The 14,679-nt window shown below is 35.0% G+C and overlaps 3 protein-coding genes across 3 annotated transcripts; 1 reads left to right on the top strand and 2 right to left on the bottom strand.

Moving 5' to 3' along the window:
- The first annotated feature begins 2,175 nt into the window (after positions 1–2,175).
- Positions 2,176–4,252, top strand: LOC132307305 (putative cyclin-D6-1). Its single transcript, XM_059805024.1, has 5 exons — positions 2,176–2,743; positions 2,868–2,966; positions 3,064–3,262; positions 3,371–3,501; positions 3,758–4,252. Exons 1-5 carry the CDS (start codon positions 2,492–2,494, stop codon positions 3,959–3,961), a joined length of 885 nt encoding a protein of 294 aa, XP_059661007.1. The 5' UTR covers positions 2,176–2,491; the 3' UTR covers positions 3,962–4,252.
- A 2,207-nt stretch (positions 4,253–6,459) lies between these two features.
- Positions 6,460–7,901, bottom strand: LOC132310291 (transcription factor MYB15-like). The gene is made up of 3 exons (XM_059808478.1): positions 7,572–7,901; positions 7,118–7,247; positions 6,460–6,995 (listed from the first exon to the last, which is right to left on the bottom strand). Exons 1-3 carry the CDS (start codon positions 7,702–7,704, stop codon positions 6,533–6,535), a joined length of 726 nt encoding a protein of 241 aa, XP_059664461.1. The 5' UTR covers positions 7,705–7,901; the 3' UTR covers positions 6,460–6,532.
- A 4,033-nt stretch (positions 7,902–11,934) lies between these two features.
- On the bottom strand, positions 11,935–13,472 carry LOC132307306 (transcription factor MYB4-like). Its single transcript, XM_059805025.1, has 3 exons — positions 13,241–13,472; positions 12,877–13,006; positions 11,935–12,566 (listed from the first exon to the last, which is right to left on the bottom strand). Exons 1-3 carry the CDS (start codon positions 13,371–13,373, stop codon positions 12,062–12,064), a joined length of 768 nt encoding a protein of 255 aa, XP_059661008.1. The 5' UTR covers positions 13,374–13,472; the 3' UTR covers positions 11,935–12,061.
- Between the last annotated feature and the right edge of the window lie 1,207 nt (positions 13,473–14,679).

A 14,679-nucleotide genomic window follows, 5' to 3' on the forward strand; every position in this document is an offset into this window, starting at 1 on the left:
CCCCCCTGAACTAACTAATTTGGTGCAATTAACCTCGTTCGGAGGTAAGCCGGTTGAATTTGACCGTAAAGACGCACATGATAGGTCACGTGACAATCCAAATTTCTTTAAATGACCATACAACCCTTTATGAAGCTAAAAGACCATAATGTCCCTTTTATTACTGTTAAATCCCAACCAAACATTCTCAGTCAAATTCCCACACATATATATATATATATACACACACACACACACACTTTGTAATCATATATATCTAAATCAGTTGAATCATCATTTGAATACAACAATTTGTATTGGAAAGAAAAAGAAAAAGAAAAAAACATTGTAATTAAGACAAACAACCACCATAGCAGCCAACACACACTCTCTCTCAAACACACGCTTTCTCTCTCTAACCAACACCCTCTCTCATGCTGGCTCTGCAACACCCTCACTTTGCGCCCGTCTTTTGTTTGGTCGAGTTTAATTTGCTAGGATCTTGACACTCTACAAATTTGTTGGGATCCTTGTTGCCATACAAATTGATGCACACCCTCTGTCGCATCGGTCGGATCATTCAAGAACAGCTCGTCGGCGGAGTAGGAGGTGATCGATCCGAGTAAAACCAGTACAGAGAGGAGATTGGAGGTTGTCGGCAGCGGTAGCGAAGCACCGCGGCGGCTTCCCTCTCCAGGAAAAGACCCACCGCTCCTTCCTGGAACCGACCCAGCACTGATCCGGCCTTCATTCTTCTCTTTTTAATGACGGAGGCTTTGCCCGAATCAGCCTCCGCTCCTTCCTGGTGCTTGACAGCGGCAGCGGAGTCCCCATCCGGTGGTTGTTGTTAGTTCGGGTATGGTTTCGCCCAAGGAAGATGTTGTATAGATTTTACCCAAAATAAAAAAAAAAAAAATTGTTGCAGACATATTTGGTTTTTTCTTTTTGAAAAAAAAAAAAAAAATTCTAGTTGTGTTGGTCTTCATCTGGATTTGATTGAATTTATTTGGGACTGGTATTTTGGTTTTGTATATTCTAGTAGTGGTTTTTTTCGTATAGATTAGGCCCTCCACGTCAGACTAATGGTGATAAGGTTGGTGTGTGTTGTTAATTTTTTAGTGGTTGCTAAGATTACACCCTCCATGTCAGACCACAGTGATAATGTTTGTTTTTGTTGCTGAAATTTTAACTGAAACGACGTAGTTTTTATAAGGGGTAAAATTGTCTTTCACTATTTCCGTTTACACCAATTGGCTGGAGATGTCACATTGGGAGTTAATTGCACCAAATTCAATAGTTCAAAGGGGCAAATTATAGTTCAGGGGAGTTAATTGCAAGTGGCCAATAGGTTAATGGGTTTTTTTTGGCACTTTATCTTAATATTGGAACCATAAACTCCATAAGTCCTAACCTATGAAGCATAGACACTTCTCCCAGGGGCCGCGTACCCGTGTCGGATATTTTTTGGACACTGACACCCGTGTCCGAGACTCGGACACGTGTCCGACACTTCTGTAAAGTGTCCAAATATTATTTTTTATTGGACACGCGTGTCCGAGGCTTGGACACACGGTCCGACACTTCTATGAGACAAAATTTATTTTCTCTCACTCCTCTCACTCTTCTCAGTCTCTCATCTTCTTTAATTATCTCTCTTCATGAACAAGATATATATATATATATATATATATATATATATATATATATATATATAAGTTACATGAACAAAACTTTGTGAAAGACTAAAAGTATATATGTTTATTCATATATATATTTAGTTCATTATAGTTATGTCTCTTCTGCACATCTTCGTTTGGAATTTGGATCAACTTTATTTTTCATTTATTCTATATTTTTCTTATAACAAAGATGAAATTATTGACATTGATTCTGTTCTTTGTTATTGTTTTATTTATCTGTACAAGATTCTAGTAATTATATTTTGAATATATATATATATATATATAATTTTATAGGCGTATCCCCGCCGTGTCCGTGTCCGTGTCCTATTTTTTTGAAATTTGCCGTGTCGCCATATCCTTGTCGTGTCGTACTCATGTCCCGTATCGGTGTCCGTGCTTCATAGGTCCAAACATACATCCAACAATACAATACACTAGGCAGCACACAGCGCACCTGATCAAAACCCTCCTGCACGTCAAGTTTTCCTTCCCAATGAGACACAGAGAGAGAGAGAGAGAGAGCAGGTGTCAATGCAAAAGACGACTACCACTAACATACACTTGCACAGAGAGAGAGAGAGGAGGACTGAGGAGTGAAGTTGAAGTCTCCATACATACGCCTGCTTTTATCAAGAGACAGCGAACTCTCATCTTTTTCTTTCTCCATCTCATTTAGTAATCAATCTCTCTCTCTCTCTCCTCTTCCTCTTAACAATGCCTCTCTAGTTCTCTCTCTCATCTTCTTCACTACTACTAATAACTACTGACTGAGCTAGCTAGTTTCACCTTCACCTTCACCTTCACCTTCATCTTCACCTAATCGTCCATCAATGGAGTTCGATCTCGAAAACCCACTACCAGCTCTCCAAGACCTCCAATTCCTCCCTTCTCTTTTCCACATCGAGTCCGATCACATGCCTTTGTACGCCTACTCTCACAATCTGCAACAAACTGATTTTGACATCACTGTTCGTGGTGAAACCATCTCTTTAATCTCACTTTTCTCACACAACTTTGATCCCTTCCTCTCTTACCTCGCCATCAATTACCTCGATCGATTCCTTTCCACCCAACACATACCAGTACGTATACACTTATGTATGTATTTATGCGTATCTCTATCTGTGTATGTATGTGTGTGTATATATATATATATATATATATATATATATATATAGTTCAAGATCTAAGATTTTCATATTGTAGGAAGGAAAACCCTGGTTTTTGAGGCTTCTTGCAGTTTCTTGCGTTTCTTTAGCATTGAAAATGAGGAAAGCAGAGTACTCTGTCACCGATATTCAGGAAAGTAATTAAAACCACTTAATTAATTATATATAACTATATACATATAATTGTTTAATTTTTCATAGAAAGTACTCATGTAAATCTTGTGGAACAGAATGACGGTGGTTTCATCTTTGATAAGCAAACTATTCAGCGAATGGATTTTCTAATCTTGGGAGCTCTGAAATGGCGAATGCGTTCAATAACTCCATTCTCTTTCATCAATTTCTTCATTTCAATGTTCAAATTCAAAGACCTACCGTCTAGACAAGCTCTCAAATCCAGAGCCACGGAAATCATCTTCAAAGCTCAAAATGGTATGCATAATAGTCCTACACAATTACACATTTATCATATATATACATATATATACACACACTTTTTTCATCAATTGAAAACCGATAAATATTGATTTTGTATGACAGAAATCACTCTATTACAGTTCAAGCCTTCGATAATTGCGGCATCGGCTCTTATATCTGCCTCTCATGAATTGTTTCCTTTACAATTTCCATGCTTTAGAAAAGCAATTTCAGACTCTGCATTTGTAAAAAAGGTAAAAATACTATTATTCACTATTTTACTAATTCTTTGATGTTACTATTGATTAATAGCAGGCAATATGATACTTCCTCCATCCTATAAAAAAGTGTCACTTTTTAAAAATCGTGACTATCAAAATTGAACGATTTTTCATCAGTGACACTTTTTTTTGGGACGGAGATAGTAATTTAGAAAAAGTCAACTAGGTTTTTAAAATTTGCCTACAAGTAGATTTATTCATCAATCAACTTTTATTCTCTTAATTTCAGGATAAGTTGTTTAGCTGTTGCAATGTGATACAAGGAATTGTTATGGATGGCTATGAATCAGTGCTTGATATGGCATCAAGCTCGAGCACGCCGGTGTATATTCTTGACCGGCAATGCTCGAGCTCGGAAAGTGAAAAGACGGCCACAACAATTGAGCTAGAGAGAGATGAAGCAGCCAAGGATTATCTGTTTTGGGAGCGATGATAGGTACGTTTCTGCTCTAGCAGATTCAGAAGTGAATCAATGAACTTGAGTGGAGTCTCAGTCATCACTAATGGAGGGTGATTATACAGACAGAGAGAGAACACAGCTTCATTATATGTGATTTATCTCATAGACCACCAATTGATGTTCAATTGGTCACTTTACTCTCACCCATTCAAAACAAAGGCAGCAATGATAAAAAAAAAGAGAAAAATTTCTTTCGTTTTCTAAGGAGCCAAACAAGGAAACACATAATTTTGAAATGTAGGATTGAACTTGTATTCCCGTTTCTGGTTTGGGTTTTTGTTGTTTTTGGTTGGTGGTGTCTCTTAGTTTCTGGCAGTGGAATAATGGCAATGATAAAAAGAACAATTTTATCGGAAACCAAAAGAATTTTCCGTCCATATCTATTTTTGGCATTATTTCATGGTCGCGGGAAAATAAAAATGTGGGAGCAATTGACGATCTTGCCCTTCATGCTAGTGGCTTGGTTGCTATGTTTAACACAATTTGTTATAGCAACGTGTAACAAGGGTTATTTTTTTAATATTGAATCGAAAAAGTGATTGAGTATAAATGAGTGGATATGCAAGTACTACCTAATAGTTTGAGATTTTGAATAAATGAGTAAAAGTCCACCTGTTATAGTTGATATCAGAATTATACCTAATCCTTGATCTGGTGTCACACCAAGTGTCTGACTCGGAGGATGTTAGATTTGCAACCACACGTTACGAATTTGTTCCACATCAAATTCGAATGAAAAGGTAATTAGATATAAATAAGTTACATAATGATACTAAAACCTATTTCTCCGACAATTGTCATTTTTGTTTTCCAAAATGGTTCCTATTATTTTTTGTATTTTGGTTTTTAATTTTATTTATGCAATCTTGAAGTTTTAAGAAGTAATATTGGGTATTTTTATAATGTCTGTGTTCTTGTATTTTGAACCATTGGACGGTCCCCACTAAGAAATTTCTCTGTCCCATAAATCTGGCCCCACTTTTGAGATCTCAGTACTGCAGGAGATTAAAGTCACCACTCAACCACATATTAAGTTGGACCACTGTATGAATATGATCGAATGTCCCACTGGTGATATAATTGTGAAGGTATATATGATTATACTTCACATGTGTAAGCTCATAATGCCTACAAACTACTACCATATCTTATTATATTCCAGTGTTTAGTGTCATTAATAAAGAAACAAGATTAATACATATAGAATTGTCATTAGAGAGAGAACTTCAATATTTTCAGCTCAGGGTCCGGGCATAAATTAGGAGGAAGCAGACTCGGTCGGTCTCAATGTCCAATAATCCAATTTGCCATATACAGATGAAGAATTAGGAAACAGTAATAGCTAAGCTAATCAACCACGATACATGCCAACAACAGTGTCAGTGAGTTGCCTTGTGTGGATCCTATTTCAATAGAAACTTGATGAGTCGATCCACTTACACGTCTTGTTTTTACCTTTATATTGAGAGTTACTTCACGTATTGCTTCAAGTAAAACAAATAGTGGATTGAGTTAAGTGGAATGGTTATGAAATATAATATAAATAAACAATTTAGACGAGTGAATAAGTTAAATTTGCTCTTTTATTCGATTTTTGCTTAAATTAAATTTATCAAAATAAAAATAAATTAAACAACTCACAAAGCAAAAATTAATTGCAAAAAAAGTAAAAAGTGAGTTTAGAGAAACACCGGGTTTTTGTGCATGAAAACCTAGTTGGAAGAAACCCGACCTACCGGGATGAAAATTACGGAGACTTTCGTCGTCTCAAGTGAAACAATTCATTATATTTGAAACAAAGTATATCTCACATTAACTCAGGCTCTCACCCTATCGTTGTATCAAAAATCAATTGCTGACAATCTCTGTTTTCGCGACTTCCAGTCCAACAACTCTCGACCTTAAGCTTACTAACAATTTTTAAAGCGCAACCTATACCATTTATACGCGACCAGCTTCGTAGAGACAGAAAGCAATTTATGAAAATAAATACTGAGTCTTTGAAAACCTTCTAAATGCACATGCCCCCAACCTCAGGCATCCTCCACACACACTTACCTTTCTAATGCGTTGTTCTTATCAACACGAAGTGTATCATAGTGTAGGCACGATCCATTTCTAATTCCACTTGCGATCTCGAGTCTTGAAAATCAAACCAAAGATTACAACTCGATCAAATTCGTTTTGACTCCAAAATTAGTCAATATACAATATTATATCTCACAATCTCCGGAAAAAGTGCTGCTTCTGTTATATGCACACATGCAATGAATTGATGCCAACAAACTTTGATGGGGAATTTTTCAGTTTATGATCTCAGAGAAAGCTTAGGCAAGCCAAATCCTGATTGGCATTTTCAGTTCATATATACAAGTGTGTAGATTGTCTCATGTAAGAAAAAGCTAATGGCAGAATCAGCATATAAACTGAACTCTTTCTTCTTCATTTTTAGGAAAAAAATGAGACGAAAAAATAAAAGGGATTACTGTTCTTAGTGTCCAAGTACAATTAATTAGGATAAATTTAACACATTAGGTAGGCTGTTTAAGTATCTCTATTAGATTCCATAAGTTCTTGCATCAATTGGTAGAACAAAACAGTGTCATCATCATAGCACAAAAAATCCGGTGACATAAATCCTCCCTCCACCAAGCTGGATAACGGAATATCATTCTGGCTGAAGGATGTGTCTGCTAAAAATGGCTCAGTCCAAAAATTTCCAATACCTTCTGCAAATGACTCTGTTGTTGCTGGCCAGCTAAATGTGGAGAATTCACTAGAAGATGATGGTTCTGGTGTCAATTCGCTATTTCGCCTTGCTTCACTTTCAGAAGTTTCAATTGATTGCTCATTCTGGTTGGTTTCGGGGACAGAAATTTCGCTACATTGCTGTCCCACTAGAGATGCCATCTGCTCTTGTTTCATGCGTTTCTTTAGGTGGGTGTGCCAGTGGTTTTTTATGTCGTTGTCTGTTCTTCCCGGCAATTTTGCTGCAATTGCTGACCATCTGGAAGTAAAAAATATTGTGTTACTTCATTAGTCTATTGTTAAAAACCATATTGATCTCTATATTGTTGCAATTAAGATCAAATTAATTTCATGAAGCAAAATAATGAAAAAGTCTCATACTTGCTTCCAAGTTCGGCTTGTACTTTGATGATGAGATCGTCTTCTTCTTTGCTATAAATCCCTCGCTTAACAGTAGGCCGCAGATAATTCATCCATCGGAGCCTGCAACTCTTCCCACATCTTGACAGACCTGGAAATTGGAGGCAACGACCTTAGCTTATTAATTAATTAAAGACCTTTAACATGCATTAAGGTATATCTGCATTTCACCACTTCTAATCATTTTTTAGTTTTCATGTATGTACTCTAGAAATACCTAACTAGTAAGAGACAAACTTTGATAAACATTATCATCCACAAATTGCAATTATCATACATAAATAATAATAATAATAATAAATAAATAAATAAAAAGAAGTTCAAAAATACCTAAAATTTTAAACACTGGATTAGTTTGTATAATGTCTAATGATTAAAATGCAACAAGAAGTTTGAAACAAATGAAAATTCCTACCGGCATACTTGGGAAGTTGACTCCAATTCCAATGGCCATATCTCAGAATATAAGCTCTCAATTTATTATCTTCATCTGCACTCCATGCACCTTTCTTCATTCCATTTTTGTCTATGAAAGGTGCTCTCACCATTTTTGGGACCTCCTCTCTCTCTCTCTCTCTCACACACACACACACACACAAGATCTGATGAAGATTAAAGCAGCACCATTAATAAGGTCACTCTTATTTATACAAGTACTGTCAAGGAAAAAACGTGTTTAATTCAAACAAAAAATATGCAGTGATCATCGTCAACCTTCAAAGACAGAAACAGTGTATTCAAAATGAGAGGCTCCTTCTACTATAATAGAAAGATAACACTTGACTTTAATTAAGAGTTGAATTATAAAATTAAATGGAATAAGGTGACTTCCTTGATGATGTCACATGATGATGCATGCACCACATGGTTGCTCGGTGTGAAATGCATCTCTATGCCTTGTTTTTACTCCTTAAATTAGTGAAATGATACACCACTAGTTGAATTATGGATTGCTCTACAACCTTTCGTGCTTCATAATTTTTAAAAGGGATTATTATGAATACATGGGGTTAATGGAGATATCAAAGTCATAATATTTTGGAAAAATAAAATTTATAGAAAAATACTTTTTATTTGTCTAAATTATCCTTAATTACTACTAATTCCATGTACAACTTTTGTGTATAAAGTACCATTCTTATACATGTAGATACCCTTTTTTATTATTATTATTTTTTAATTGTATAGAACATGTTATCAGGTGCCACTTTTTGTAGGCAAACATGGTCATAGCAAAACTTCTCAGCAACTCATTCCTCTTTTCTCAAGCTTGAATACTAACTAAAGCTAACACAAGTTCAGTTTTTTTAGTTATCACTGCCTTGGTTAACGTATCTGTTGGATGCAGGGGTGGATCCCGTGCGGGAGGGGGGGGGGGGGGGGGGGGGGGGGAGGAATTTTTTTTTTTTTTTTTTTTTATTTTTACTATAGGTAATTTTAGCACAAGTCACAAAAAAATAAAAAAATAATATTAGTAGTACTAGCCCACCCCATAATATATTACCCCCCCCAACCCAATATATTTCTGGGTCCATCATTGGTTGGATTATGATTTCCATGTATCTTTTCAATTAACAGACCAATCACATTATCTATCAAACAGTTGGATTTGCGAAATTAGACTTGATATACCGTATATATCAGGCTCCATAGTCCACACTACCCATCATTATTCATCAATAATTTTTTTTTTTTTCTTTTTTAAAAATTTAAAGTTATTTTATTGTTTATTCATGAATGTTTATAACTTTGGATCCTCGCCTTAATCGAGATTCCATCAATTTGTGCAATTTGTGGGTTATATTATGCAAGCTCGAATTCCAACTAATTTTTTTGTTCAAATGGAATCACATGTATAAATTAAATTTTAATGCAGGTTTGGCTTGTGAGTTGGAGAATTTAAGTTGATGGATAATTGGTTTTAAGTTTGGATTAACACTAATCAATTTTTCCAAACAGTCCTAGTTGCATTTCGAGCCCCATTCTACCGACAGCATAATTGGGAGAGTTGTATATTAACAATAAATAATTGCAATATGTTTGTTCTTTCAAGTTTCATGGCTGGCACCACGAAAGGCAACACGTGGTAGGGAAACTAGAGAGTGACGTCCATGGTGCAGACGTCACAACCACTTGAAGTCAAAATTTATGTTAATTAAACAAACATAAGATGCAACTTAATCCTATCCAAAAATACACAGCTTTGGAGGATAAAAAAAATATTTGATTGTAAGAGTTCACACTTGAAACCTGTTCACTTACACGTTCTTATCACGTATATCAAGGATTTTATGATTATTATTATTAATTACCATTAGTTACTAAACCTGAATTATTAAACATAGTATCTGCTGCTGCTTCCTGCTTATCTCGTATTTAGGGTTTTGGTTCCATCTAAAGTGGACTTCAGATTAAGTCATGACCAGAAATGTCAACAGCAGCAGAGTCCCTTTTATGCTACATACAACTTTTGGTTATGGAGTTTGGAAATTAAGAATGTTAGAAAATCTCATTCGTTTTTAAAGTTTGGATTGAATGAGTTCAGAAAAAGAAAGTAAAGGAGATAACTTGTTGTGTAGTACTTATACATAAGAATATAACTAAAATAATTACTGAAACAAGTGGGGTCGTCTCTTTCCAAAATACGAACAACCACCGGTCATCCAAGCACCGGCAACCACCACTGCCCATAACCGTACAAATTTAACTTCAAAAATATCACAAATTAAACCTCTTTTTCATTGAACTCTTATTTTCCTTTTCCTTTCCTTTCTTTTTTTTTTTTTTTTTTTTTTTTTTTTTTTTTTTTTTTGAATAGTTCATACTTGTATTGTATATAATTTTTTTTATATATTAGGATTTTTAAAACCTCTTTTTGGAAACCAAAGGGAAATCCGGCCGCCAAGAAATCCAGGCTACCATTTGATATACATTCATTATCGGTGCCGCATGTGGAGGTATAGGACATTATCCAGCAACCATGCACAACGGCGATTTGAAGGCTGAGAATTCAACACCGGAAACCATTGATGGAGGAGGAGGTTGATTCAACAACAACTTGTGATTAAGGGAAAATTGATTATTTCTCTTATGCTATTCGAAATCCAAAACCACCACTGGAAAAATGACCACAACCTTACCTCTCCTCCCTGCAATATTTCTTTAAAATTAAAATTTAAATGATTATCTTCATCAATCAAGAAAAATATCAGTTCGCCACATGCAATTTTCTGTTATAACTTCATATACCATATATATAGATATTATATCTTTCATATAATGGATTAGATCGCCGCTAGTGGTCAGCGAGGATGGTAAGGTGTCGTTCATGGTTGAGATGCCTGATGCAAAAGAGATTAATAGTGGTAAAGATGAGAAAGGAGAGAGAGAGAACTGATTTACTGCTTTACAGGGGAAGATAAGAAAGGAGAGAGAAAAACTGAAGAGAGAGAATTTAGAGTTATTATTTTAAACTTCTGACGTGAATATCCATCTTAGCAAACAGAGATTATGTGAGACAAATGTATTATTTGGTGTAACTATCATTAGGATTTAAATTAATTATTGCAATTTTTTTTTTCATAAAAAGACTAAGCTGTTTCCATAATTCAACACTTAATTCTAAATGGATTCAATTCTAAATGGATTCAATTCTCATCCAATAAGTGCTTGATTATGCAATTTAAATAACCCTGGACCACTTAATATGCAATAAATTTTAAGCGATTGTGACATCACTTATAAGTTATTACTAAATGCTAAATCCTGAAAGTTTTAAAAAATATCAAAATGTATTTATTTTTTACAACCACTTAAAAACTTAAACACTTAAAATTCAACTCTTAAAATATTTAGTACTTAATTTTTAATTTTATCAAATAGCACTAAAACCACAACGTACCAAAGTAAGGGCATGGTTTTAGTAAAAATATGGCTAAAAAAGGTCTACAAGCTAGCAACAAAAAATAGTCAACATAATTCTGTTGGGTTTTGTGGCTGGATGCGCAAGTAGTCAACAAAATCAATACTGTAGTTAGCGAACTAGCATGGACAGACAACAAGGCTTTACCCATACTCTTATAGGGCTGGACCAGGTTAAAACTCAGCAGGCTGAGCTCCGACCAGCCCATGGACTCCAAGTCATTTCTGCACCCTTATACTTGAATCCTTTGGTTTTATCGACTCGGACCATGAGGCTGCAGTTCCTATGGGCTTCACAATTTGGGCCCAAAAAAAAAAAAAAATTATACTAGCACATTCCATTTTAGGCTTGAAGTTGGCCGGCGAAGTAGTGGTGATTGAAATTGAGAAAGGAATCAAGGATCTCATTTAGGGTCCAAAATCCAAATAGGCCGGGTTGATTGGAGATTGTCTCTGGTCATAATTTGGGTCAAATCGAAAATAGTCGAATCAATCCATATCCGCTTGAATTCGGGTCCACACCAAGTTATAAATGGATTCAAGTGGACTTCAGCCTTCAGGCATATGGACATCTAAAAGGGTAAACACCTGAAACCATTCTGGATGGGTAAAATCTTGCCATCCCCTCTCATTTGGTTGCTTGGGATTGTTCTTATTATTTATTTATTTTATGCATTACAAAATCTAGAACCTCATCCAACTTTGTTTCACAATATGATCCCAACAGATTTGGTACGAGATCTCATAAATTAATTACAATCCGTATGATCATGATCATGATTCCAAAGAGTAGAACATGTTCATCCATAGATTTACTTGGTACCTTCAATTCAAACATCCCATAAAATATCAAATGGTTAAGCATGGAATATGATATTCTTATAGCCCCATTTATGTACATACATATTGCGTCAAAACTCAAAAGTGAGGAATTAAGATCGAGAACATTTGATCATGCATTCCTTAAAACACCAATTGGTCTTGTCACCAATTGAAGACATTTATATGTTCATCGTATACACCATATAGGCTTAAGAATTCTTCACCAGTAACATCAAAATCAGGAGATAGCAAATCCTGGTTGACCAATGGTGCCATGTACTCACTCTGGGAGTTATAATTGTCTGCCACAAATGGTTCCCTCCAAAAACTCTCACTTTCTGCAAACATCTCCGACAGACCAACATCAGTACTTTCCGCCACAAAGTTTGTGCACTTTGTTGCTCCGGTGTCTGATGAGGTCGATGAAGAAAATTCACTTGCTGATGGTTGTGACAATGTGGAGCTTTCGTTAACAGCATCACAATTGTTGGTGTCTGATCCGTTTTCAAGAGTACTGCTTTTGCGTTGGGAAGAATCAGTACTAGAGCTTGGTTTTACTCCATGTGAAATTGAGTTCTTTTTCGAGCATTTCTTGAGGTAGGTGTGCCAGTGGTTCTTTATATCATTGTCTGTTCTTCCTGGTAAATGGGTAGCAATGGTAGACCATCTGCAAATGAAAAAAAAAAAACATAAGATTAAAACTATGTTTTTTGCTTAATAGCTTTGTTACTCTTGAAAATAGGAAGCCATTTATACTGGTACTTTTTTCCTCTTTTTTTTTTTTTTTTTTTTTTTTTCTTTTCATCGACATTTCTCAAACTAGACATCATTTGATGCATAAAATGACCTAATTCGTATGGTTTAAATCAATTCTCACAAGTTTTACTTGATATTAGCATTAGATTAGTGTCTTTGTTTATGTGTTTGCGCAAAACTAATATGAAAAGAAAAGTTGAAGTTAGATAGAGATGCAGTACCTGTTACCAAGTGATTCATGTAATTTGGTGATAATTTCCTCTTCTTCCTTGCTGAAGATGCCTCTTTTAATGTTTGGCCGTAGGTAATTCATCCATCGCAGTCTGCAACTCTTCCCACACCTCGCTAGTCCTTGAGAATAAAAAAAATTGCAATTATTTAACGGAAAAAAAAAAAAATTAATGAAAAAAAGGATCATATGGATGAAATAAAAAGAAACTTATGCAATCAATAGTCAGATAGTATGATATTCTCAATAATCGAGCCCGTTTGCTTGAATTTTCTACATGAAATTACCCATTAAAGAAGAAAAAAGAAAGTGAAAGCCATGTTAATGGAGTTGAAGGTTTTGGAGGTTGGGAGTACCTGCATACTTGGGAAGTTGGCGCCAGTTCCAACAGCCATATCTAGCGATATAAGTTTTAAGCTTCAGGTCTTCCTCAGGAGTCCAAGTGCCTTTCTTCAATCCTGTTTTGTCACAGCATGGAGTTCTCACCATCTCTCTCTCTCTCTATATATATATCTCTCTCTAGCTATATATGATGAAAAACTCAAGAAGCTTGGCTCAATGCAGAATTTCAAAGTCTCCTCTATATATACCATGACATAAGGATCACCAAAACGTGTAACATGACACTAACAAATAATGACAGAAGCCCTTATTTCATGTAATCAAAGCTAGATAGCTCCCTCCAAGAAGATTCAATCAAAGTACAACTCCACTTCAAGTCCTGCCCCACTAGGTCTAAATGGAATATATATATATATATATATATATATATATATATATATATATATATATATTGTTGTGTGGTGGCTTCAAGGAAATAGGGTACTAGGAAAGTGTTATTTCGTGTCTGCTCGACCCATCATTATCAATAATACCAAAGCGAGTGTGTGGTACTACTGCTACTATTACACGTGACCAAGAAAATCATGTATCACATAATTTTCGTGGCTACTTTTCGACCAGTGAAAGCTTCGTGCGGCTTCTATAGAAACAGGACAACATAATAATAATATTATTATTATCATTGTGTTGAGACGCGTCCATGTTATGGTTGTAATCTCTTCAACCATCATGATTAAAATTTATTTTCATTTTTTCATCTCAAACAATTATCTTTGCAACAATGTGTGTTGCAAAAAGTCTCATATTTGACCTATGATTATTTTCTATTAAAAGTCGTCATCATGAAATTTTCATTTTTTTTTTTTGGAGGAATGACAAAGGGTTTTCCCTCCCACTTTGAATTACGGATTAAGTTTTTCATTTAACGGATTAATTCTTTTTTTAGAATATTTTTATGTTTATTATTTTCTCTTTTTGCATGAGTTACCATAATACAATGAAACATAGCATCTAACACATCATTGTCCACAATTTAATTTTATATTTATTTCAAGTTAGTTACTATTATTTTCAACATACATATATCCATAACTTGCACCAAATCACATAGTAAATATCCAATTCTTAATATTGGTCACAAAAATTATATAGAAGAAAAGATAACTCCCGTATCTGTTGAATAAGTTAATTGTGGATTAAAACATACATTATAATATACAGACATGTTAACCTGGGTCAATAAGACGTACTATTGACTATTTGGGAAGATGAATAGATACTGCGACCTGTAATTAAATAGCACCGAATAAAAATATGATTTATGTTATTTGCAAACAGAAAGTTGTTTTTTTTATTGGGCATCTGACTTCAATTAAGCACATGCAAAGTCCTTCCTACTGGTTTTAGGACATTGCACAATTTCGTCCCCTAAAGCCTAAATTGAGTACTATAT

This window comes from Cornus florida, unplaced genomic scaffold, assembly GCF_030987335.1.
Source record: "Cornus florida cultivar Cherokee Brave unplaced genomic scaffold, ASM3098733v1 CherokeeBrave_3.0.0_Hap2_Chr05, whole genome shotgun sequence".
NCBI classification, from domain to species: Eukaryota; Viridiplantae; Streptophyta; class Magnoliopsida; order Cornales; family Cornaceae; genus Cornus; species Cornus florida.